Raw genomic sequence first — 25,158 nt, 5'->3', positions numbered from 1 at the left:
TCAGCATTTATCCTGATCTGCAATGGTATTAGATAATTATAGGCCAATAATGCCATGCAACATTTTTTTTTTTATTGATTGAGGAATTATTTTCCACAACACCTCTGTAGAAACGGGTCCCACTAGCCGCATCTCTGTAATAATTAAACCGTGTTGTGCATGTGTACAGAGATGAAACTGAGCCCACAGCAGGCACCGCCTCTTCGGGGAGCCGTCCACCAATGAAGTCGGTCCTGAGGCGGGACGATGACTATCCGATGTGCTGGCAACAGGTTGCACTGGTAGCGGGGGAGAAATTTCCCGATGTCCTCAGTTCATTGAGTAACATCTTCTCATCCCACCAACACTGTACGTAGCTGCTGCTGCGGTGAGGACTGGTACAGGAGCTCTGACTGAAGAGGGAGCAACATTTCGCGATTTGGATTATCTTTGCAGGTGCAGTAGAATAAGTATTCACACAGCTGCTGCTTTTTTTTTTCTTTTTTTTACTGTACATTTACTTTTGTGGGGAAAGTGCAACACTGTAAGACCCTTTTTTTTGCTGAGCGGGCATTTAATAACAATTGGATAAGCAGACATGGACACCTGTGGCTTTGTGACTGGATTTGACAGTCGTCGTCCTGTGCCCAGCTTTTCCTGCTCACGAAAATGACCGAGAACAAGCATCAGGCTTTTGTTGTTCGCTTTCAGGAGTGTTGTCAAATGTTTGGTCGCAGCTTTGTGTGTGTACTCCGCTGCCGTCTATAATTGGATCTGACTGCGCCGCGTAAAGAGGATATGAGAGGTTATTATAGCAGGTAAAGGCTTCAAATGCATAGGACGCGTTAGGAGGCAGGTGCCTCGGTTGTTTACCTTGTTGTTCTGCTCGTGGTCCCATTGGCTCGAGTAAACAACCCGGTGGTTTCGACGCGCACCGATACTGACTGACCGAGTAGGTAAGTGTGACGCAATTAATCCAGGAGCAGACAGGTGCTGAGGAGCTTACTCTGCTCTAATGGTTTCTCCTGAATAAAGCATCTTTACTTGAGATATTTGTATGAATTTGAAAGTGATATTATTTAAATTATCAGTCAAGCTGTGTAAATAATCGAACGAAAATACAATGCAGGCTTTGTATTGGTCAGATGTATGTGGCTTTATCGAACTCCAGGATAAAAAGATAAGCCTCATTGTAGTCCCTCATATTCTTGCCAACATAGTTTACAACTCACTAGCAGTTGGGAGGTGTAGTAGAAATAGTCCTGACCTAAAATTTGTGCTTGGGGCACACTTGAAGCTCACTTTAAGGTGTTTATGTAAACATGTACCTTTTAATGAGAGACTGATTTTACCTTGTTGTTGACGATTAACACAAGATAACCTGCACAGACCTCTCTAACACAGACCAGTATACTGGTAACTGCAGTAGTTGACAGTCTGGCTTTTCTGTTTTAACTGTACATACCCCAAAACAAACTCTAGCCTATTGAAATTTTCTGTTATTGGTCTCAACTAAAGCTGGGGGATAATTCATTGTTGTCATTTATTGACTTTGATTAAAATCTAATGGTGATATGTCCATATAGTGTGATTGCTATCTGAATTATGTGTTCCAAGCAAATACATATACTTAAAAACTAACAAAATTATTAAAATACTGTAAGTTTGTGTTTTGGATGTGTGAAGAGTTACATGATGTAATGCAGCATAAACACAGTTAATTGCATTGAACATCAAATTGATTATTTTATTTTATATTATTGTGTGTATATATATACACACACAGAGAAACATTCATTATTGATTATTCTATCAGTAGGCTATAAAATGTCAGAAAAAAGTCAATCACAATTTCCCAGAGCTGAGGGTTTGTTTTGTCCAACCATCAGTCCAAATCGTACAGATATTCATTTTACATGGATTTAAAACATACTAGAAAAGCAGGAAATCCTCTTTTTAAGGGGCTGGAACCAGTGAATGTTTTGAGTTTTTGTCTGAAAAGTGACTTGTATCAATTGTCAGAATTGTTTCCAATTACCTGTCTGTTTGATTAATCTCATAACTCATCTCATAATATAGGCCTACTGCCATTGATTTCAACCAAATCACCTAGCCCTAGTATAAAAGTAGCTTTTCGTCTTGTTCAGATACCCAAGGGCAGGAGACACTGTGGGAGAAAGTTGAAGATCAGACGTGTTGTAGGAGGCAGAGGAGGGTGTAGGAACAGGGCCAGGGGAAAATGAGCTGGGTGAGGAGAAACGGAAGAGTGATGGCAGATAGGCTCGTTTGGTGACATTCCTGTCTCTGTTGACACAGCCATTCCTTGTGACAAGAGAGAGCACCAGATTAGGTGAACCTGTTGTCACCAAGCATTGCTCAAATGCTAGCTGCTGAACAAAACCTGATCCTTGAAATCTGTATTTACCCAAGGAACATACAGTATTTACACCTGGGAGCTTTCTGTGTGACCAGTGATCCACAGCTGAGGGCTGAGCACCTTGACAATAGACATTTATATCTTCCTTTTTTTTTCTTTTTTTTTTAAGATTTCCCAACAGAAGTAGTTTTTAACCTTGAGGTCATTGTTTTGCAACATGGTCTGCAAATCTGGTTGTTATGTTTGAATGGCAGAATTAATTTGTTTTGTGCTGTATTTTTTTGTCGTCTTTTAAGTGTGGGGTCTCTTCACTTTTTATTTACTGCCTATGTGGACAGTTTTCCGCATGTATAGGCTTTACAGTGAGTGCTGCCCTACTTCTCAGTCCTCCTAATCTGTCTTTATTAATACAAATGCAAACCACGCGTGATCCTGAGTGTTAAGGGAACGTTTGGAATCCTAAGAATGTTTTTAGGAAAGACAAAGGCTGACTTTGATTCACATATCTAACCTCAATGCCAGTCAAGGTGCTTTGTGTTACACTATAACCAGCGGTCAGTTAGAGTCGGTTACATTTTAATTATTGTGTGAGTCACATCTGTAGGTCCTGGACAAAGGAAACAGACCAGGGTTGGAGTACGATGGTGAGCTCTGTAAAGCAAAAAGCAGCTTTAGCGGCGCTTCAGTACAAAGATGAATGTGTTCAAGAGAAATAACACTTTGATGTGACAGCAATAACACGTTTTAACATAATTACTTAGTACTTTCTTGCCACAGAAAAGCAGGGATTCTTATTAGATCAACCACCTGCTATCAGATGGGGATTGCACAGCAGGTTCCTGCATATGTCTGTGCACGCCCTTTCAAGTTGTGTGTGTATGTGCACACACTTGAGCCGGCCCGTGTGCCTGCACTGCTCAAAGTAAACAGTCTACGCCTGAGTGAGTCTATCTGAAGTCTGGTGACTGTGGAGACTCTGGCAAAGGCAGAAACACAGAGAGGGGAGGCCCATTCCTGACATAGCCCCCAGTGTTTAATGCTCCACAGAGCCTGGACAATAGAAGGAGTATTCACCTTCTCATAGTGTTCATCACCAAGCCCTTTTTCAGAGCATATAAGGTGGACATGCGTAGGTTAGATTACTAGCATTGTATCTGACTGAGTTTTAGTCTATAAACTGCAAATATTTTGATTAATGGTTTCAATCATATATTTTAAGCAAACATATACTGGATCCAGCTTCTCAAATGTGAGGATATATGGTTTTCTTTGTTATGTATAACACAATATCTCTTTGGTTAGATGTTGATCGGCTATTCCACTTCCATATAGTTTGAGAACTCAAACAAGAGACATAAATAAGAAAAAAAAGAATGATCATAATCAAAGCAACAGATCAAGCTCCAAGAATCCCGGATCCTCAGACTGATCTCATGAAGTGGCGTATGTATGACTCGCCAATTCGTATATGCCATTTTGGCGTGTTATCAAGGCGCATAATCGCTTTTTAGCGTGTTTATCAACACAATTCGCCCACCATTGACCTACGTTGCAAGTGAATTTTCGCCGTAGCGAGTAGTATAAAGGGACGTAGATCCGCATAAGGAGGTTGGTTGGGGTGACGGATGGGTAAAACACAGGACTTTCACCCAGGAGAGCCAGGATCACGTCCTGTGTGTGGTGATTTTCAGCCGGGGGTTTTTTATTTTATTTTTTTTAAGTTTTCCCCAATGTTTCTTTCCTAAACCCAACTGTTTATTGTGTTACTAAAGCCTTTCCCTGTGTTCTTTTCCTAAACCCACGCGTGACGTTAGTACGTCACGTTCTCGCAATAACACACAACATGGCGACGCAACGTGGTGGGTATGTTTACATCTACTGTATACAGCGTAGACATACACGTGGATAGCTGAAAATGCGTACAAATAACACGCCATTTGGCTTAAGGAAAGTGGCGGGTATGTTTACGCAAAGTTATGATGCCATGTTGGGATCCTGCATTTCCCATCATGGAAAAAAAACAAGTTCCTTCCCGAGGCTATTTTCCAGCGGTTCCGTGCGGACCTTAGCGCCGCCCAAGACGATCGATTTAAACAAATGCCAATAAACCAAAGCACGTTTTCCTCCCATCCCAGAATGCTGTGTGGAATCGCCAGACCCTCCTTTGCAGCGCTGTGGAGGAAGGTCTGGCAAAGTGAGACTAGCCAACATATAGCATCGTTTTTCTGACCCTCCTTGTCTAGTAAATACTCACATCTTTCAAACTCCATGCTCCCTAATGCAGACTTTCTTTTATACATTCTTAGTCTTTAAGCTTAGATAACTCTGGTGACATCATCTGGGTTATTTTCTCAGACTTTGTCTTCTGACTAATGTCAGAAGACAACTTGTATCACAGGCTGAGTAGTACGCCTCTTGACAAGTAAACTAACCGTTTTGTGTAAAATCAATGGAATGCCTCTTTAACACAATATTAAAGTCAGTAAAACACAACACAAACTGTCAGTATCAGGCGGTCAGTTGCCACTGTGGCCACCAGTCGTGCAAATATATATCCACTCATGTAAAGTCAACCACCTACACACCTATACAGCAGGTTCAATTGTTCCGGTTGTTCCTCTCTTTTCCCAATATCAAAGTCAAAAAGACATTTAGATCTCTCTCACTCTCTACTTTCCAGCAGTTTGAATACAAAAAATACCTAAAACTCATTATTAATAATGAATGGGTGAAAACATAAACACAGTCAGCATGCTTATGTAAATAGAGGCAACATATTGATTACTTCCTTTTGTACACACACACACACACCCACAAACACACACACACACACACACACACACACACACACACACACACACACACACACACACACACACACACACACACACACACACACACACACAGTCATACTCCTGAGAGCTATTGCACAAAACCAGGATAAGGGATTAAGCTGGGATATTCCTGTTATCCTGGATGATTGTAGCATTGACTTGGTTGTACAAAAGCGGAGGCACCTAAGTTACCATGGAGATTTATTCTGTGCAGCTAGTCTGCTCCTGAGCAGGCTAATTAGAAAAGGCTGATACAGTTGCAAATGTGTTTTTAAATGAAGTCTGTGATGAATGATAATATATAAAGTGCTGTTCTTTTTTTTTTTATTCTTTAACAATAAAGGATCATGTATGTTCCTCTTCCATGTGCATTTTATCTGCCATAGCACATAATTTGTGTTCTCTCCAGTAAACTGGGACTATATTGTACATTTTTAAAAACCTATCCTAATTGTACAATCCTCCTTAATTATAGTCTGAGTTCACTGGACCAGTAATTATATAGTGCAGGCTACTGTACATTCATGAAACAACCGGGAGAGGACACCAATATAACTGATGAGTTCTCTGTTACAGTCATGTTTACAGTGTGCATTAAATTTATCACATAATTATCTTCATAGTTTCAAGATTTTAGAGTCAAATTTCTTCAGTGTCTTTCTTTTCTATGTCCATATATAGGAGGAAGCAAAGCATATAATATGTAAAGAAGGAAACTCGGCCTCTGTAAAAAGCGAGGCAGAAGTGGACCAACTGAATGATATATCTAAAAATATACATTTATGAACTACAGCTCTTAAATGAAACCATTCAAGAAGTTAGGCTAATTATTTCCACAAACTAACTGTTGTACACTTTGCCTGAAAAGCGAGCAGTGGAAGTTAATGTTACTTAGGTAATTTATATTTTAGCCTATCAGCCTAGCATTGTAGATTAGTGGTTGTAATTGAGCTTCATGTTAAATTTCCTGAGTAACATTAGGTATTCTGCTCACTTTTAAGGCAAAGAGTACAACTGTTCATTTGTGTAAATAATTTGTCTAACTCCTTGAATTGTATGATAATGATGGTTACAATTCAGAGCAGTGGTCAGTAAATGTATATTTTTAGGCTGCTTACGCATTCAGTCGGTCTGCGAATATCTGCCACGCTTTCTTTCGCAGAGGCCGTGCTTTTTTACAAATAATGTGTTTCACTTCATCATACTTCCACAAGAAGCTGCTGCTCACTCTGTGTAAAGTATATGCACAACGCATATTCTCCATTTTAGCATCAGTAAATCTGGCATCGACCTTACGAAAGTCGTGAACGCGCATCTATCCGAATTACTTCATCCTGGCTCGACCTCGCTCCTCCTCAGCCTGGCTTGGCCTTTGTGAAACCCACGAAGCCAGGACTAGGTCAAGCCTCGCTTCATCAGTTATCCTGGATTTATAAATTCTGCTTTTGTGCAAAACCCCCCTGCTCTTTGTTTTCCCTGCCTTCTCATCAAACCCTCTGGAAAAGTAGGCCTCAACCTGTACAAAGAGGTTCTTAGTGCCCAAGTGGCATATTTGTCATAACAAGAATACAGTCATTCTGGTTGAGAAGGAACTAAACCTGTAGAGCAGCAAGAGAAGATGTTTGCTTCATCAAGTTATACCAGTAATCTCATATTCTTGCCGAGTCGGAGTAAATCCACCTTAGGAGTGACACATGCAGGTCAAAAGGAGGCATCTGAGTTAGGGTGTAATAACCCTTCGTAAAGCCTGGTAACCGCAAAAGTCAAAAGAACTTAATCTTCTTCATCTTAAGAGTGTAACAGCTGAAACAAAGGCTCTGAGAATGTAATCGTCTGCAGGTCTGTATTGTGGAATAGAGAAAAAAAAGGGGGTCTTAGCTCGATACTTTCATTTTCAGTGTTCTCTCTTTCGTAACTTGTTCCACTGATTCACCTGATTTGCATGTTTGCTGTTTTCCCCTCCCTGTCTGCTCAGGCTGCTTGCACAGAAACCAGGAAGTCAGCATGAGCACTCTGTCCACTGACAGGAAGCCTCTTGTGGATTATGGCGTTCAGATCCGTTTCATAAAGGACCTCCATGACACAGGCGGAGGTTATCCCGATAAATCCAGAGGAAACAACAGTGCAACCCTTCCATCCAATAAGTATGGGGTGGCAGTGCACGTTCAGGGAATCTCTGGACAGCCTTATGTGGTCCTGAAAGATGGCGAGAAAGGTGAATCGTACGGAGTTCAGCTCAACACTCCCACCCCCAGCACAGGGCCACCTTCACTGTGCAACAGCCTTCCCAAAACAAATAAAGAACCAACAGAATTAGCAAACTCTTATAGCCCTGCTGTAAATAGAGCACACTCCCCTGTTTCTCCAGCAGAGGATGAGGTAAGGGAGATTTTTGGGAGCCCTCATAAAAGACCTCCAGGGGACGGTCAAGCAGGAACACAAGGGAAGGAGGAGGGTGGAACTGGCAGACAGGGTGAGAGGCCAAAAGCTGAACCCCAACTCAAAGCAACACGTGAGACAGAGAAAAACAGAGATAGGACTAGTAATGACAAGTATAATGAGGCAGGACTGAAACCAGTTAAATTAAACAATGTGGAACCCAAAGGGGTCAAGATAACCCCCTCTGGTTACACTGGCTCTTTGGGGAGATACAGTGGGAAAAAACAGAGCACATATTCCCCTTCGGAATCATTTCCAGAACCTCCAGCATCAACTAATGAGGAGGCCATCCCTGCAATCGACACCAACTCCCTGGCTCCCATCAACAAGCTCATCAGTAAGTTCAACAGTGGGACACCATGCAGCACCCCGCAGACGAGAGGCCGCTCTGGAGCGAGGCAGCGGCTCAGGTTTGACGAGCGCAGGCGGTCAAGAAGTCTTGATGCTAGAAAAGATGTTCAGCATGAGGTTCCCTCACCTAGCTCTCCAATCCTGAATCCCTACGCTGCTCCTCTGTCTACCTCCTCCAATTTGTTGGCATCATCTACCCCAGCGAGCAAAAGCCTGGGAAGCAGCCCTGCATCTGTTTCCAAAGTGACGGCACTTGAGGCCCCCAAGCCGAGCTTTAAGTTGCCAGGGAAGTTTGTTGCCAATACCCATCCAGCTGTAGCCAAAAAACCTGTAAGTACCAGCAATTGTGAAGTATTAAATTCTCTCTGTTTTGTGTCTGTTTTCTTACTCTAACTCTATTTAAAGGAGATAACTCTGAAGAGCCTGCATCAAAGCAAAGAGGTCATCAATGGGGAGGAAGCTCAAGCGAAGGAAACTATTCACAACATCCTTAAAGATGGGTAAATAAACTACAAGCATGATATCCTAAATGGCTAGAATCATCGTTAGTGTGTACAAATATATGTGCCTTTCCGATCTAATTCTCTGTCCACTGTTTCCTCATCAGCACCAGTGAGAGATACTTGAAAAGCAAGGTCAACCACGTCCATGACACAACTGACAGTTTTAAGGTACGAGAAAACATTAATGCCTGTAATTATTTTTGTATTTTTTAGATGCATATACACATACTGACTTTTACTTAGAAAACAGCAACGTAATGGAAGTTCGTTCTTAAACCGGGTAACAGTGTGTGTTACAAATAATGTCAACTCAAATGTCCATTTAGTTTTCAACCATATCTCACTGTCTTCATCAGCAAATAGAACTAGCTCACATGATTGCACGTGAGCCACTTCCATTTACTGAGAAGACCATTAGATTTGGTTGAAAACACGAAAAAAAAGCTTCTAAGTGGACCTTTTGAGTTGAGATTATTTTTTCAGACGTTAATAACTTTGCTGTTGTTCTTGTTAGTACCATGTTTGAAAATATCTGCCAGTTATTTTGGGATTAATACCCTCGTTTACATTTTTATTACAGATTGTGCCTTTAAAGAAATAGTTCAACATTTTAACAAATGTGCTTTTCTGTGTTATGCAGAGAGTTGGATGAAGAGATTGATACAACTTGAATGTCTGTAAAGTAAATATTAGCTAAAACAAGCAGGCTGTTTTAGCTAAAAGAGTCTTTATGCTCTGCTAAGTTTACTGGCTGCTGGCTTCGTATATACCGTACAGACATGAGAGTGGAGATCTTTAACTGCTAGCAGCAGTAGTTGCCTTACAATTTATAGTAGCATATTTCATTTTTCTTTTGTTTTGCAGCCATCTAACCTAAAAGCTTCCTTTGTTACAAAAAGCTTGCCAAATTGATTGTATGCATTTATAAAACTAAGACATTGCACAAATTTCTAATCCAATAAGCTTTTGTGGTGTGGGTTCAGCATGATGGTCAAACAATAGTGTATTGGTATCTGTGAAGTGCATCTTCTCAACAGAGCATCTCTTGTAAAGATGCTACTAGATGTTTGGCAGCCTGTCCTCTTTTCTGAGGATATGAAGTTTCTATTTCATTCACTTTGTCTCCAAGGATCCTCTTTGGGCAGGCCAAAAAATGCGTAAATTAAAGAGCATGCTGAGTATTCCTCTGTCAATGTTGGTGCCATCTTTGCTCCTTTGTGCTCCTGTGACACCTTATTAAAATAGATTGTGCCATGTTTTTTATGAGCATGAGCACACTACTTCCTTTACATTTGCATCATTTTCCATAAATCTACATACAGAAGTTATGCCTTTGTATCCTTAGCTTCTTATATTACATGCACTTGATTATGTAAGACCCCTTGTTATGTACTTCCCAGTGTGTTTGCGACCAATGCGGCCTGTGAATTGTTTGGTCGTCTTGTCTCTTGGCAACGATGCACCTGCAGAGGAAAGCTGTTGAGGGCTCAGTGTGTGTTAAGGGTGCAGTCACTGAGAGCCATCAATAATTGAGTTGGACTGGAACCCTGCACCAGCTGGGGGTTGGCTTGCCGGGTGAGACAGAGCCTTCTCAGAGGGGTCTTGTTGTACAAAGCCTCCATGTTCTTCATGGCTGTAACCATGCTCTCCACTTTAGTAGATTTAGTGGCTGATTTCTCAGTTCTGCCTCTATACCAACATTTTGCTTATGTCAAGGTAAACTTTATTATCCACAAGTAGGAAATTCATGTGGTCATCATTGCACGCTCCATTGTTATACAGCCTACTGCATAACAATAAAACATAAATACAAAACATTAAAAGAAAGAAAAACAAGGACACGACAGACAAAGCAGTAAGAACATTGAAGAAACATGACAAGCATGTATAAATAAATAAAATAGTTGAGTGCTGATATATACAGTATGCTCATAGTTTAAAATGCCTAAGAGTTTTTAAGTCTATTGCAGTCTAATTGCTGTAGGCACAAAAGACTTGCTGTACCTTGTAGTCCTAATTTCGTTTGCAGGAGTCTGTATTAAGCCAAAACATAAGATCAGAGCAGGATCAGATTGTCTGTGTGTGTTATGAAAGGACCATCCAAAGACAATCAGTGGCACATAACTCTGAAATGTCCGATGTCAGGGAGTTATCTGCATTTCAGAGAGTAATGTAAAGCAGGGTTCACATTCCCTCTGTACCAACAACGTCTGTGGCTCTTTCTTAGTGCTTGTGGTGTGTTCTGACTGGTCTAATGCAGTGTTGCCAGTTAATGTGTGTCAGTGGGAGAGTGATGGAGTTAATGCACTGACACCCTGTTTGCTCCCCCGGTTAATTGAGGATCAGATGCTGGTGTGTTACCTTAGTCCAAGAACGTGATGTATGTCTGTGTTTGTGGAAAAAAATGAACACTGATCATTGTTTTTTGTTCGAAATTACAAAGGACTAGAGCACAGGTTTACCCCTTAAAAATTAAGCCATGTCCTATTGCCACCCCTCGTCAGGTTGCACATGTTGGGTCAGGTCAGCACTTTGGTCCACCTGGTTGTTTTAAATGTGCTTTACAAATAAAGTTGGATTGGATGTTTACAAGTTATAACTATTTCAACCAAAGAGTGATTATTCTTTCTCAGGTTGCTTTAGCTGAAATATTGGACACTCCTTGTTCCGTATTAAAAAGTCCCATTCATTTTTCCCATAAACTATGTTATGTGACTCACAGCTGGAGTTCTTCTACAGCTTGGATCAGCATGAAACTCTTCTGGTTGAATTATCAGTACAAAAGATCAACTATTGCGAAAATATCTGGTCCTTGGATAAAAGTGCAAATTCATAAAAATGTAAGGAAATAAGTTGACTATGACTCCCAAAGTGCATTTCGGCAAGAATCAATGAGTTTAAAATAAGTGAAAAAAGTGACAGACAAAACATGATTTCTGAGAAACAAAGTTAAGATGATTAAAACCTATGGCCATAAACTAATCCTATCTGGTTGTTACATTATCCACAAGAGTACCATGTTTCTATGTTAAGTTTCAATGAGGATAATAATTTATAGAAAAATAGGAATAAAGAATACTGAAAAACACTTCCAGAATCAGATTCTCCTCTTACTTTGCAACTCTAGGCCTGAAGTGTAATATTATTTAGTAATTCATGAGGAAAAAAGCAAAAGTAAGAAGAAAGACTGAAAAGATAAACCTAAGTTTGCATAACAGAAAAAAAAATGTTATCTTCTCATGGCCCCTGAGATTTATCTTGCGACCCCTTGTTGGGAACCACTGGACTGGTGGCTATCGAGACCAAATCCTCTATTATATTAGATCAGACTTTAAAGGTCCCATGACATGGTGCTCTTTGGATGTTTTTATATAGGCCTTAGTGGTCCCCTAATACTGTATCTGAAGTCTCTTTCCCGAAATTCAGCTTTGGTGCAGAACTACAGCCACTAGAGCCAGTCCTACAATGAGCTTTCCTTAGTATGTGCCATTTCTCTGTCTGAAGCTATTGAGGAGGAGAGTGGGAGTGGCAAGGTGGATGGTGGGGGTGTGGCCTTTGCCAACTGCCAATTTTCTCGTTTGAAAGCCATGATGTCTCTCTCTCTTGGGTGGGCCAAATTCTCTGGGCGGACAAAGCAGAGAAAGGGGAGGTAACCTTGCTTGTTATGACCTCATAACAAGCAGATTCCAAAACGGCTCATCTGACCTTTCATTTTCTCAAAGGCAGAGCAGGATACCCAGGGTTCGGTTTACACCTATCACCATTTCTAGCCACCATAGACAGGCTGGGGGAACTCATATTAATGTTAAAAAACCTCATAAAGTGAAATTTTCATGCCATGGGACCTTTTAATTGAATCTCCTTTACATTATGTAATCACATCATCCTCAAGTATTTCTGCTAAGACTGCAAGGCAGGAGAGGAGAGTCTCTTTTATTTTAGATAATTAATACACATAAGGATACAAGGATACAATTCACTCAAAGCACTCAAATTAACTTATATTATCTTCTTTTAATGATCTCCTTGTGAGGACAAAGAGAAATGTCCCAGTACGGGATAATCTACAAACTGTCCTGCAGGGAATGGTAAGAAAATGAAACAAATCTTTTCAAAGTACATCTTCATAATCCATCACTGATAAGAAACAAATGTGAGGTCCCTTGAGGAGCGCAACCATCCGTGATCCTCGCTTTGTCTCTCTTCTTCTGCTTCTGTGTGTGCGTCCGTGTAATGAGTGTGTAGGAGGATGAGAGAGGTTTCATGGGCAGGCTGCACTTACATCTCCTTTTCAGAAGCCTTGATGAGCAGCAGAGCGGTGTGGGCGACGCTGCTCTGGCTCTGCTCCCCTGCAGCCTGTCAGAGAGAGTTGTTAATGTGAGGAGATTGTCTTTTTTTGATGATGTCTGAGCACACTGGCAGGGCCTCTTCTCCCAAAGATTTTTGACTGTCAGAAACTAGGGCAAGGAATCCAAAAGTGTTTCATTCTTTTAAAGTTTCAGATAATACAGAGTGCATAATGTATTTGCAAGGTCGACATTGAATGGCAATGTTGCAATGTTTCCAGTCCTCTCTCTTTGTCCTCTTTTTCTGTCTCACCCTCAGTCTCTCTCACACACTGTGTGTGTGTGTGCGTGTGTGTGTGTGTGTGTAGAAGGGAGGATCTGATGGGAGCTTCAAAAAGGGGAACCTGGAGGAGCTTCAGGAGCAACTTAATCGTTGCAAGAAAGAACTGCAGCAAGTCCATGATGAGTAAGGACCAGTTATCTTGTACGTGTGTGTCGGTGCATGCATGTGTGTGTGTATATGTATTTGTGTGGTTTTGCATGTACAGCGTGCACACTTAACAACCAATAATAAGTTTCTAGTTATTGCTCCTGTGGCTTTTTTGTCAAAGGATCATTTCACTATTGCCTGATCGATAGTTAATGTGTTTGGCGTTGCAATATTGATTTTTTTTGTGTGTGTGTGTGTGTGTGTGTGTGTGTGTGTGTGTGTGTGTGTGTGTGTGTGTGTGTGTGTGTGTGTGTGTGTGTGTGTGTGTTTTGTGTGTGTGTGTGTGTGTGTGTGTGTGTGTGTGTGTGTAGACTGGCCGAGGAGCGCATAGCCAGAGAGGGGGCAGAGTCTCGTCTGCGCCTACAGGAAGATCAGCTGGCTGAGCTTCAGGAGGAGCTGAGGAGGGTTTCAGAAAACTCCCCTCACTCAGACTCACTGCAGTTGGTAAGTTTCACTCCGGGGAGCACACTCAGACTTGTTTGCTTGCTTGTCTGACTGTCTTTCTTTCTGCAGGATGTGATGACTCTGCAGGCCGACCTTGCTGAGGCTGCCATGCTACGTCAGCACCAGGAAGAGATTCTACACCAGCGGGAGCGGGAGCTGACGGCCCTGAAGGGGGCGCTAAAGGAGGAGGTGGAGTGCCATGACAGAGAGATGGAGACTCTGAGGGAGCAGTACAGTGAGGACATGGAGAACCTGAGAACAACCATGGAGCAGGTCACACAGGTGGATGGCATTATCATTTGCATTTTGTGCAGAGAGTCACTCACACAAAACATGACCATGATGTAGCTCATAAGTTCTTGAAATGGATTAATCTGTAGTTGTCAGTATTTGAGAGTTCAGGCTTAACTTATTAGCAAAACATTTTTTTTATTAGATTAAAAATGATGAAGATGGAGATAAAAAGATTAAAACTGTGCAGCTGAGACAGAGAAGACCCAAGAGACTTGGATTGTCTAAACAGTCTCTTCCAGTATCTGACTAATGGTACATAAGTATATTTTCATTATTTATATATATATATAAGAGCTTTTTTTTTTTTTTTTTTTTTTTTTTTTTTTTTTTTTTTTTTATATATATATATATATATATATAATTTTATCATTAAAAGTAAAAGAAAATCTGTTACTTAAACTCTGCGTGATTATCAGCAGCCCTGATAGATGCTTCTGAATTCTGACATTTCTCTTAAGTACTACGTTTATTCATGTGCAGTTTCTTTAATGTAGGAATAGTCTGTCCGGGTGTGTTTCTGACCAGAAGAGCTCTGAAAAAAGAGATTCTCATCTCAACGGGAGGAACTGGTTCAATAAAACAAAAAAGTGTTGGTTTAGTAACTCTGATGTCACTGAACCAACACAAGTGATTCAGTAAACTGAACAAAGAACAAGCAAGACACTAATAAATACCACTTTTAAAAGAATGGGTCAGCTGCAGCTCCATTTTATGTGTGTCTTTAAGTCCATTTCAGCAACTTTCTTGCACTACAGAAAGTCTTTTAGACCGGTGCTTTGGCTCATAAACTGTGAAAAAACCAAAAGATTCTACACACTGAAGACTACGTGTACTCACTGTGTGCAAGATTTTTCTTCTTTCTTTTTCAGCATTTTTTTTTTTTAAATGACGTCTGTTCTATTTTGAGCTTTTGATATTTGTGTTAGAACTCAACAAAAACTTGTAAACTGACACATATTTTCACATTCACTGGTGTTTATCCTCATTATATTGTTTTAGTGTCAAAGGAAAAGCCTGCAGATTACAGAGCAATTTACCAGGAAGGATTTATAACCTCTTTGACAGCTACAGCAAAAACCTGCAATGCAGCAATCGCAATGAATATTTCTCAGTGTAATTACTTTCTGTTTTGTTACATCATTGTGTGCTAAGAAAATTTATTTCTTTTCTTTTCAGAGAATCTCTTTGTTCAGATGCAGTGGTAGTGAAGTTATACCTGTCAGGCAGTTTTTGCATCCTGCCTCCATTATTAAGGCGATTATTAACTTGTGCCTTGATGTTGCATCCACCCTAATATACACCCAGGCTTTGTCTTGTCATTCTGTTTAATGTGTCAGTATGCTGGCATTGTTCAAACACTGAGTCAGAGTATCATTAGGTCAGGCTAAGCCCAGTGTGCAGTGTTAGAAAAGAGAATTTTTGCTACTCAAGATTGTAATGCAAAACTTTTCCAGTTGAATTTCCATTGAAGAGTTTCTGTTTCTGCCAAGTTAGACTATTTATGGAGCACCGTGGTGTAGAGGAAATTTGAAGCATATATGTATACAGAAATAGATCATTAGGCAGATTTTGGAAACCGTAACAGCAGTGTCAGGTAAAAAGTATCAAGCAGCTCGACTGCAGGAAATAAGCAGACAGGTTGCAGCTGCTTTTGATGTGGCGATTTATTTGGTGAGAGGAGGATTAAAGTAGTTGGATCGCTGTTTGTGACGGCTGTACCATGCTCTATCTTGTCTGATATTTTATGGTGTTATTTCTTACGTAGAATAATTTTTTAGATGGTGAAGACATGCTGATGAAGGCATACGCCCAAAGATCTCTGTTTCCTTGTTCTGAACATTTGCTTGAAAAAGAAGCTGAGCTACAGTAAAAGAAAATAGGACAGATTTACGCATGTGAACCCCGTTTTGAATCGCTGCTTTTACGTGTCATTATAATGAGAAGGGTAATTAAATACGGGGAATAAATCACAGTGACTCCCGTGATAATGATCCTATCGTTTTCAGTCCCAGGAGCAGATAGAAGAGGAGAGGGAGAGGGTGAACACCTCCATGTTGACACTGGAGGAAGAACTGGAGAGCTGCAGAGATCAGGGAGAGCAGTGGAAGACGCAGCTGGACGCCACTGCACAGGAGCTGCACAACACCAGAGAGGAGTTAGTGTCTATAAGCCTTTCTAAACTAAATCAATCAATTGTGAGCTTGGAATACACATACTATATCTGTCTTAGTATCTAACTTCAAAGAATAAAAAACAAACATTGCATAGGCATGAAGTAATGTTCAAAGACCTGCTTATGTGGAAATCAATTTTCATTTTAAAGACCTCAGATAGAAGCTTATACAGTACTTCTAAGATCTCACGCTGAACCCATCAGATTATGTAGCCATAACACTGCTTTGGATCCACAGAGTAGACAAACGTACACCGCTGCAGCAGCAATGCTTATATTCCCAGCAACTCTTTAGACAAGCATCAAACACACTCTGTCATATTTTATACATTTTACAACCAGTTCAAAGAATTTAAAGTGCTCACTGAAAACCTCCGTTCTGTTAAATCTATGTGGATATCCTGAAGATACTGTTTTTGGTTCAGCCTTATTTTTTAATGCATGCACTCTTTCACTTAACTTTTCGATCGGCAGGAGTGGGACGCACGTCATCAGCAGTCGAATGTGAGAAAGAAAATCAATCTCACTATGTTTGGTTTGAGTAGGTTTAGCCTGGTTTTAAATCAGCAAATGTGAAATTCACTTGAAAAGCTCATACATCAGAGTGGATTTTGTATCTGATGATTGTGATCATTAGATTGGGGAACGCTCTTCTAACAGTTATCCAGTGATAATGAACTCAAACAATCATGCAGTCTTCTTTTTGAAATTGATTTTGTCTTAATGAAGTTATAGTAATCATCGTTTTATTGTTTTTTCAATAATCCAATCTTAACAACACATTTCCTGAATTAATTGCTAATTGCTATGTTAATTGCTAACATACTTGATTTTGAATATAAGTAAGTGATGCTTTTCAATTTAAGTTACAATCCCACAATGAAAGTCAAACAAAAGACTGATGATTAAGTGCAGTAGTTTTCCCCCTTGTGCTTTGTTTCTTGTTAGTCACTTCTAGTGTGTGTGTGTGTGTGTGTGTGTGTGTGTGTGTGTGTGTGTGTGTGTGTGTGTGTGTGTGTGTGTGTGTGTGTGTGTGTGTGTGTGTGTGTGTGTGTGTGTGTGTGTGTGTGTGTGTGTGTGTGTGTGTGTGTGTGTGTGTGTGTGTGTGTGTGTGTGTGTGTGTGTGTGTGTGTGTGTGTGTGTGTGTGTGTGTGTGTTAGAGCTACTGTTACCACTGGGTGTTCTTTAACAGCTACTTTCTTTCCGCAGGCTGCTAAAATCCGGTTTGGAGAAGGATAAACTTGAGGGCGAGCTAAAAGATCTTCGGGAGTCACTGCTCGGCATGAAGAAACAAATGCCTGCGTCTGACGATATCAGCTCTTTAGCAGAGGTAATTCTCGTCAGTCACACACTGTGTGGGCAAAACACAGGGTCTCAACTCCTCTGTTGTACAGGATGATTATTGTTTCTTTACTAGGGTTTCCTGTGGCTGAAGCTTCAGTGGTGTCATTCATTTTTCCTGCACACGCACACTTGCATGCCCCGTACTCATATTATCACATTGGTATGCGACCTGGCACATTCTTCTTACACACCCACGTTTTTCATCGCTCATTTCTTATCTGAAGGAGCTTCGGCGTTGCCATGATGATCTGAAACGGGCTCGCACTGATATGGACAAACAAAAGAGCGAGTTAGGCGAGAAGAGAGAGGCCCTTCAAGCCCTGAGGAAAGCGAGTGGAGAAAAAGAGGCTGAGCTTCTGTCTGAGATCAGCAGGTTGAAGGAGCAGTCGCAGAAAGACAAGGCCGAGCTGGAAAAGGTGTCCGAGAAGGCGAAGGAGGTGAAGCTTCATTTGTAGTCCATAGAAATTAATTGACTGACAATTTTTTACAAAATAGAAAGATCCCTGCAAGTTGTATGCACAGTCAGTCATGTTTCTCTCTTGATCCGCTCCTCTCTGCAGTCATTAGTTGGGTCTTCAGGAAAGACTGTGGTGGACGACGGCACCAAACTGGAGCTCCAGGAAGCAAACACTCGCCTCAGAGAGAGGCTGGCCCGCATGGTACTGCACAAAAAAAAGAGGAACACAGCTGTACACACACATGCATGAAAAATTATGTAAACCGATATACTGTACAAGAACAAAAGAAATAACCTCCCACACAGACTCTATTTTCAACCGAGAGATGTGAAGTAAATTAAATCCAAAGAAAAACTCAAACGTGTAAGCTCAGAAAATAATCCCTCCCAGATAAATTTGCATAAGATGCGCATTGTGCCTCATCTGAGTTGCAACAGCAACGCATTATAGCTGTTTTAAGTGCTATAATCTTGTTACCTTTGATGTGAAATGATCATGTGAAGAGCATAGTCATAGACAAATCATTGTAGGTGCAAAGCAAATACAAATCAACATATGTTTAGGATACATAGAAAGATTTTGGGCTGGAGTTTGAATGCAGTGATCAGAGCAATGAAGTACAGACTGTACACAACTGTACTTCAATATGAAAAGATTTATAGCTCTTCATTAGTCGTCACTCTCCCCATTTTACATGCAAAACAGGTATAACAATACAGACTGCAAAGTCAGATGAAAAACACATGGGTTTGCTGTGAGGTAAATATTGTTCTCTTCTTAACATGGCCTCATACAATTCAAGACACATACATACCCAACATTAAATGCCTATTACCTATGGCTTGATAGTAATAAAACAAAAATGTGTCCACATTTTCTCATTCTCCAGACGAGGCTTCACTCCAGTGTGCCCCGGAGCCCAGAGGCGGAGGAGGCGGTGGAAGCTCTGGAGGATGAAAACCGCTCCCTGAAGACTCAGCTGGAGGAGGCCAAGAGAGGAGCCACCCGCCTGAGCAAGGAGAGGGACGAGCTGACCCGGCGGCTGGAGGAGAGAGACCTGGAGAGGGAGGCGCTGAGGAGGGGCAAGAGTGACCTGGAGGAGCAGAAGAGGCTGCTGGACCGAGCCCTGGAGAAGATTAACAAAGAGGTGTTTGTTAGGGTTAGAACAATGTCCTCGGTTGCTGATGTACAGAGATATTTTCATTCACCGCCGTTGCTCTCTTTCTGTGTTCTCGGCTGCCAGATGGAGATAATGATGGGAGATTCCCGTCAGTCGGTGGCCGCCCTGCAAACACAACTTGAAGACTACAGGGAGCGCTCGAGGAAGGACCTGCTGGAAGCCCAGCGCAACAGCAAGGACAGGCTGGCTGAGCTGCAGAGAGCTCAGAGCAACCTCAAGGCACAGCAGGAAGAAGTGAGGACAAATAGGTTGGAAAATAGAAAGGATGAAAACCAGAACCTCTGAAATATTAAAAAACAAGTGTGACATTGTTTTAGCATTACATGTTTTGTGAAATACAAGATCACTCCAACCATAAAAAACTTAAAGCTTTAGTGCGTAACTTTTTGATATTAATGAACGTCCGTTACATTCAAGCCATTGCCAAATGAGTTGCTACAAAGCTAATTAAGACTATCCGCTCCACACAACTCTCTCTGGATTTCTCTGTTCAGAAGATTGTGTCGTCCGGTGACTTTGGTGACTTTCCCACGCAGAAGCTTGAAGCAGCAGCTCGAGTGAAGATAATTACCTCTTCTGAAGAGTCAATCATGTTTTTTTTTAATCCTCCGTGTCCTCCTTGGCTACTAGCAACTGCGTGGAGGAGGGGTGGGGGCGCGATCACGGAAGGCTGTATCATGTGGACGCGCCGACAGTGTTGTTGTCATTACTTAGATATCCTGGGCACTTTAAGGACTTCTCGTCAAATGTTGATGTAAAAGTTAAAGGTTTTCCTTTATTGATTGTATAAAGCAGTTTTAGGAGTGTACAGCAGTATTAATTGGGGCTCAAACCTTACCCACTAATAGAATTCGTTAAGACTTGTATGTACAATACAGTACATGTATGTAAATATTTATTCCTCATTTAGTCTGAGAGGGTATTTAACTTTTTTAGTGTTACAGGGCATTTGTGTGGAAAAAAGAGCATGCATGCCCAGCATACTATACATTGAGGTGGGGGGATTTTTTTTAAAGACAGAAACTGCATGCAAATAATGAATGCAATGAGAATGCATGCATTATTGCCCCCTCCATCTTGTTTCTAGGTTTCCCGTCTGAAGAAGGAGCTGCTGGGGTGCAGCGAGGAGAGAGACAGCGCCCAGCTGGAGAGAGACCTCCTCAACAACCGTCTCAAACACTTGGAGAGTGAACTAGAATCAGAGAAGAGCACCCACACTGACCGCACCAGGGAGATCAGGGGCCTGGAGGTGAGGCTTTGGGGTCAAAGGTCATGAACTGGGGAATCTAAAGTTGGGTGGGAGTAAATCAGGGATAGGGTGATGTGTCAGCAAATGGAGTAAAATATTCAGGGAGAGATTGTCTGTTTATCTGTGTGTACGTTCACAGGATAATATTAAGATAATGGAGATCGAACTGGATGAGGAGAGGAGCAACGTGGAGCTTCTGAACGACCGCATCACACGTAGCAGAGATCAGGTGCCACATGGAAATGGGTTATGAATACTGTTGAGGGTAGATGTCGATGAGTAGGCCACGGAGGCAAAATAGTGACACAAAAATTAACAAAATTATGGAAAGCAAAAAAAATATATACTTTCATGCAAATAAGCAGTAATCCTATAATAGCTGTACTAACACTGCCTATTGATTCTGTTCTCCCATCTAACTTTCTCCTCTTAGGTGGACCAGCTTCGCTCAGAGCTGCTGCAGGAGCGTTCGGCTAGACACGACCTGGAAATGGACAAGAGCGCACTAGAGAGACAGGTACTGTTTATCCACTCGGTACACACACACACACACACACACACACACACACACACACACACAAACACAAACACAAACACACACACACACACACACACACACACAGTTACAACTACGTTTTTCAAAATCAGTAATTTATTCACTACAACTTCCCTCCCAGTTGAAGGAGTTGAAGTCCCGTGTGGCAGACATGGAGGGACCGACTCGGCCCTCGCCTGGAATCAGCCTGCTGGAGAACAAAATTCAAGAGTTGGAGGAGAGACTGCGCAGTGAAGAAAGGTAGGACTGCAACTCATGTTTTAATGAGTCAAAGTACATCAGTACACAGTAGTCATTGTCGATACTAAAGCTACTTTTTTGGCATTTTATGCCATAACATACCCGATAAAAAGAATTCAAGAAAATTGTGTCAAATTATTGCAGTGTTCTCATATTGTGTGAATTCTGAATGTATCTTTAAAGAGAGAAGGCCAGCATACAGGCCTCTCAGAGACGATTGGACAGGAAACTGAAAGAGCTAAACGCCACGTTAGACCAGGAGAGAAGCCAGCATGTTGAGCAAAGAGATCAGGTAAATATCTTTTTAGTGTTTGCTGGTTAAACACTAAATGCTGATGCTTGAACCGGATCTAACTGATTAAAGAAAAAGTGAAGACATTTATTTGCTTTCTTGCTGAGAATTGGATAAGGAGAGTGATCCCACTCTAATAAGAGAGTTGTGTCAATCTTCTCATCTAACTTTACGCAAGAAGCCAAATATGGATTTTCCCAAATATTCTTTTAATGTTGGACGGTTGAAATGTACAGTCTTAAGTATCAAATACTTTCCTGTGGTTGTCTCAAGCATTCTGACTCTGTTTGTACTATGTTAGCTGTTTTAATTAGGTAGAAAGAGTTATCGATGGATACTGTTTGACCTACACCTGCTTTTTAATCATTAAGAGTTTAATTGCTTCTTTTTCAAAAGACTAATCTAATCTGTACTCCTCCTGACCCACACCCAACCTCACTTGGTCACCAGAATGCTCCCTGACCTCCCTTCCCCTCTCATCTTTCTGCTACCTCAGCCTTTTTCATGTCACTGTAGCAGCTTCCCTACAAACCCACACAGCTGTCAAACCCGCTGCCCGTCTTGCTTCTTCCCCTCTGCCCCCTCGCGACCCACGTCTTCACCTGTGACCTCCTCTGTCCCCCTCTAACCCCCTTGCCTCTCCCTCTCCGTCCCCAGCTGTCCCTGCGTGTGAAGGCGTTGAAACGGCAGGTGGACGAAAGCGAGGGAGAGGTGGAGCGTTTGGAGGGAGTCCGTCGGAAGGTTCTTAGGGACTTGGAGGAGCAGCTGGAGCTCCAGGAAACGATGCATGCCAAAGTCACAGCCCTGGAGACTGAACTAAAGTAGGACTTGATGTTGATTTTACCGTTCCACATACAATGCAAGATGACTTCCTTAACTCTCAATATTTGACAAGTAACCATATCAATAACATGCATCCTCTTTACACTAGGTGGCACTCTATAGTAACTAGCTGGACACATGTCTGTGTTCACTGAGGTGTAATGTATGAAAGTAAAAGAACGGAGTCTCTTTTTGTTTTTATCTCAGGCGGAAATCGCAGCACACACATCTTGCAGCTCTGGGCTCCTCCACTTTAAGCTCTGAGGATGAGGATGCCAACATCACCTCCATCCTGAACGAGAGCCACCTACAGACCTCCAACTGCTAAAGGAAGATGAAGTTTTTTTCAGAGAGAGGCACTCAGGGCATCAAGGACTCGCTTGTGTGAAGAACTCGGTTGCCATGCACTACATACTTGCCTTGCAGTTGTTTATTTTTAGTAGCAGTCCAACACAGACAGGTTGTCAGGATAATTAGATTGCATTTGTTGAGCCTTCAGCTGTGATTATGATTGCTTCACTGTTTTATCTGTCTTGAGATCTTTTCTGTGTCTCTGTTATGTTAAAGAGAAGAATTACAGTTATACTTAGAAATACAAGGTTTTACTTCATGTATTTGAATCTTTTCAAAAAGGTGTGTTCTTTGTATTGACTATTTACTGTAAATTACTGTGGTAGCGCATCACTGTGGCATGGTTTATGTTCAGAGGTTGTACAGTAGACTTGCAAATTCAAAACCAAAAAATAACATAAGACTTTTTTTCTTATTGTTCCAGTCTTATATCTGTGTTTGCTTGTGCATGATAAGTTGCATCTGTCAGTGTTGTTAGCAGCTCAGTGTTCCTTTGTGTATTGAAAGTGATATTATGTTTTGTTTTGTTTACCTTTGAATGTGACAATGATGGGCCATTTAAACTCAGCCTATATTTTTACACTATTAGCTGTGCATACTCAAGACAATCAGAAATACGTCAAGTAGCACTGTGTATCCTCAGAGATGACTCCTCTCCCTATAGACTTTTCTACTTTAACCACCATACTTCTGATGTGGTATAATATATTGCTAAGCTTAATTCATGTGCATGTTTTCACTCAAATGCCTTAAAATGTAGCTTCATATTTTTATTTTCTTCATGTTGTCTCTGCATGTGTTCTGTTTATATGCTGTTGCTGTAATGATTTAATAGTACTTAATATACTTGCCTGCGTTTGCGTTTCTTGTACATTCCTATTGAAAGAATCTGGAAGTGTTCCACATTTCTTTCTGTTGAACCTGGCTGTGATGAATGTTAATTGTCATCTCCAGATTACATTTTGATTGTGTTATTACATTTTAAACAAACTTTTACAATTTGTATTGGGCAATTACAAGCAAAGATGCTATTAAAGCTGCTGCTAACATTTGTGATGGATATTTTAAGTACATTGGACAATGTGTACAATAAAAATATGTATATTGTGTATATATTTTTATTTTCTTGATTTCTGATGTACTTTAATACCAATATCTTAATGAGCTTTCATTGTATTGTGATATTTCATGAAACAGAAAGATTCTATTTTTCCATGCTCCTGTGAAAGGAGGTCAGAGAATAAGGTGACCTTACAGCGCAGCACACCAGTTGAGATGATTCAGTGATTCATCTAAAAGACTCTTCTGTATGCAGAGTATACTTCATTAAACCTGCACTGCACCACTTCTACTGTGTGTCCAAACATGGCGATCACCAAACACTGAAGATTTTATGCTTTGAATGCCCCACCATTACAGTTTTCCTCATAAATAAGAAAGTCACAAGATAAATACAAAAATCTGACTGTCCAAAATGTCCCACAGGACAATAAGAAAGTTTAGCAGATTAATATAAAGTGCTAATTCAGAATTACGTTTTACAATAAAAGCTGTTAGGGAAACAAGGTTTTGGCTCATAAACTGGGACTTTAAGAGAAACCAGTTTAAATACAAATAAGGGATAGGGATACAGAGAATACAAGATCAAGGCCCATTTCTATCCTGCTGTTCTGTCGATGTTGCAGGTTTCTTACTATTTACTGTCAAAGGGAACAGATACATACATACATAGATTATCAGACAATGTGGTGTTATGGGTCACTTACTGTACTATCTGGAGACAAATAAAACAATTATAATTTAAACAGGATGAGCTATATTTAAGTTAAACTAAAATTGGTACTGTGTATTTTACCTGTAAATACTAACTACTAGTGTTTTACCTTAGTGTATAATAGTATAGCTATCATAGACCTTTATATACCATTATAGTCAGTTGCTAGTATATTGAGGATTAGACTATTCAAATTACTAAGTGCAGCCTCAAGCTGTCCGCAAATCACAAACTGACACAGAGAAGAACAGGTCAGATGTTATGTGTCTAAGAGTGGGAATATATTGTGTAATTACATCACAAAAATTGAAGGGGATTATTCACATTTATTAATGAAACTCAAAAATGACTTGACATTATGAATGAAAGAGTGAATGAAATGAAAGTGTAAAGATTTGGTTCTATTCAAATAAAATGTCCCACCTCAGTATTCTTAGCAACTTGACTCAGTAACAAGTCAGCTGCATGTTATTTTAGCTCTGGCTGACTTCCCACCCTTAGAGACACAGAGTCTGTAATCCTTAGTTGGTTTACTGTAATTACTGAAGACATCGAGCCGTAATCAAGATTCCACCAACCTTCTGTCTCTCTTCTAAACTCACCTTCTCTTTTGTCTTTTCCCAGGATTGGGACTTTCATTTTCCTTAAAGTTTCTGTTGTCTTTCCTTTACAAAAAAAAACTACAATTACAATGACACATCCATGAATATGTTTTCAATGTG

The 25,158-nt window shown here is 40.8% G+C and overlaps 1 protein-coding gene across 4 annotated transcripts; it reads left to right on the top strand.

Moving 5' to 3' along the window:
- Window positions 1-236: 236 nt before the first annotated feature.
- Window positions 237-23,777, top strand: cgnb (cingulin b). 4 transcript variants are annotated; one of them, XM_039819575.1, is made up of 21 exons: window positions 238-435; window positions 7,166-8,310; window positions 8,386-8,480; window positions 8,588-8,651; window positions 13,138-13,235; window positions 13,571-13,703; window positions 13,773-13,985; window positions 16,004-16,152; window positions 16,645-16,674; window positions 17,380-17,500; window positions 17,739-17,951; window positions 18,075-18,173; window positions 18,862-19,119; window positions 19,216-19,386; window positions 20,240-20,401; window positions 20,541-20,630; window positions 20,835-20,918; window positions 21,079-21,197; window positions 21,381-21,489; window positions 22,147-22,310; window positions 22,519-23,777. In XM_039819575.1, exons 2-21 carry the CDS (start codon window positions 7,195-7,197, stop codon window positions 22,637-22,639), a joined length of 3,609 nt encoding a protein of 1,202 aa, XP_039675509.1. In that variant the 5' UTR covers window positions 238-435; window positions 7,166-7,194; the 3' UTR covers window positions 22,640-23,777. The 4 variants fall into 4 exon arrangements, with proteins under 4 accessions (XP_039675512.1, XP_039675509.1, XP_039675511.1 ...); XM_039819576.1 differs by lacking the exon at window positions 238-435 and adding an exon at window positions 620-935; XM_039819578.1 differs by lacking the exons at window positions 22,147-22,310; window positions 22,519-23,777 and adding an exon at window positions 21,940-22,140 and having other exon boundaries at window positions 237-435.
- The last annotated feature ends 1,381 nt before the right edge of the window (window positions 23,778-25,158 follow it).

This window comes from Perca fluviatilis, chromosome 13 (genome assembly GCF_010015445.1).
Source record: "Perca fluviatilis chromosome 13, GENO_Pfluv_1.0, whole genome shotgun sequence".
NCBI lineage: Eukaryota > Metazoa > Chordata > Actinopteri > Perciformes > Percidae > Perca > Perca fluviatilis.
This window is presented reverse-complemented; position numbering and strand designations above follow the sequence as displayed.

Excerpts from the sequence above, each read along its gene's own strand:
- cgnb (XM_039819575.1), top strand. The coding sequence starts at position 7,195 with ATGAGCACTCTGTCCACTGACAGGAAGCCTCTTGTGGATTATGGCGTT. Across the intron at positions 8,481-8,587 it reads CACAACATCCTTAAAGATGG|CACCAGTGAGAGATACTTGA; the intron begins GTAAATAAACTA and ends TTTCCTCATCAG. Across the intron at positions 13,236-13,570 it reads CTGCAGCAAGTCCATGATGA|ACTGGCCGAGGAGCGCATAG; the intron begins GTAAGGACCAGT and ends GTGTGTGTGTAG.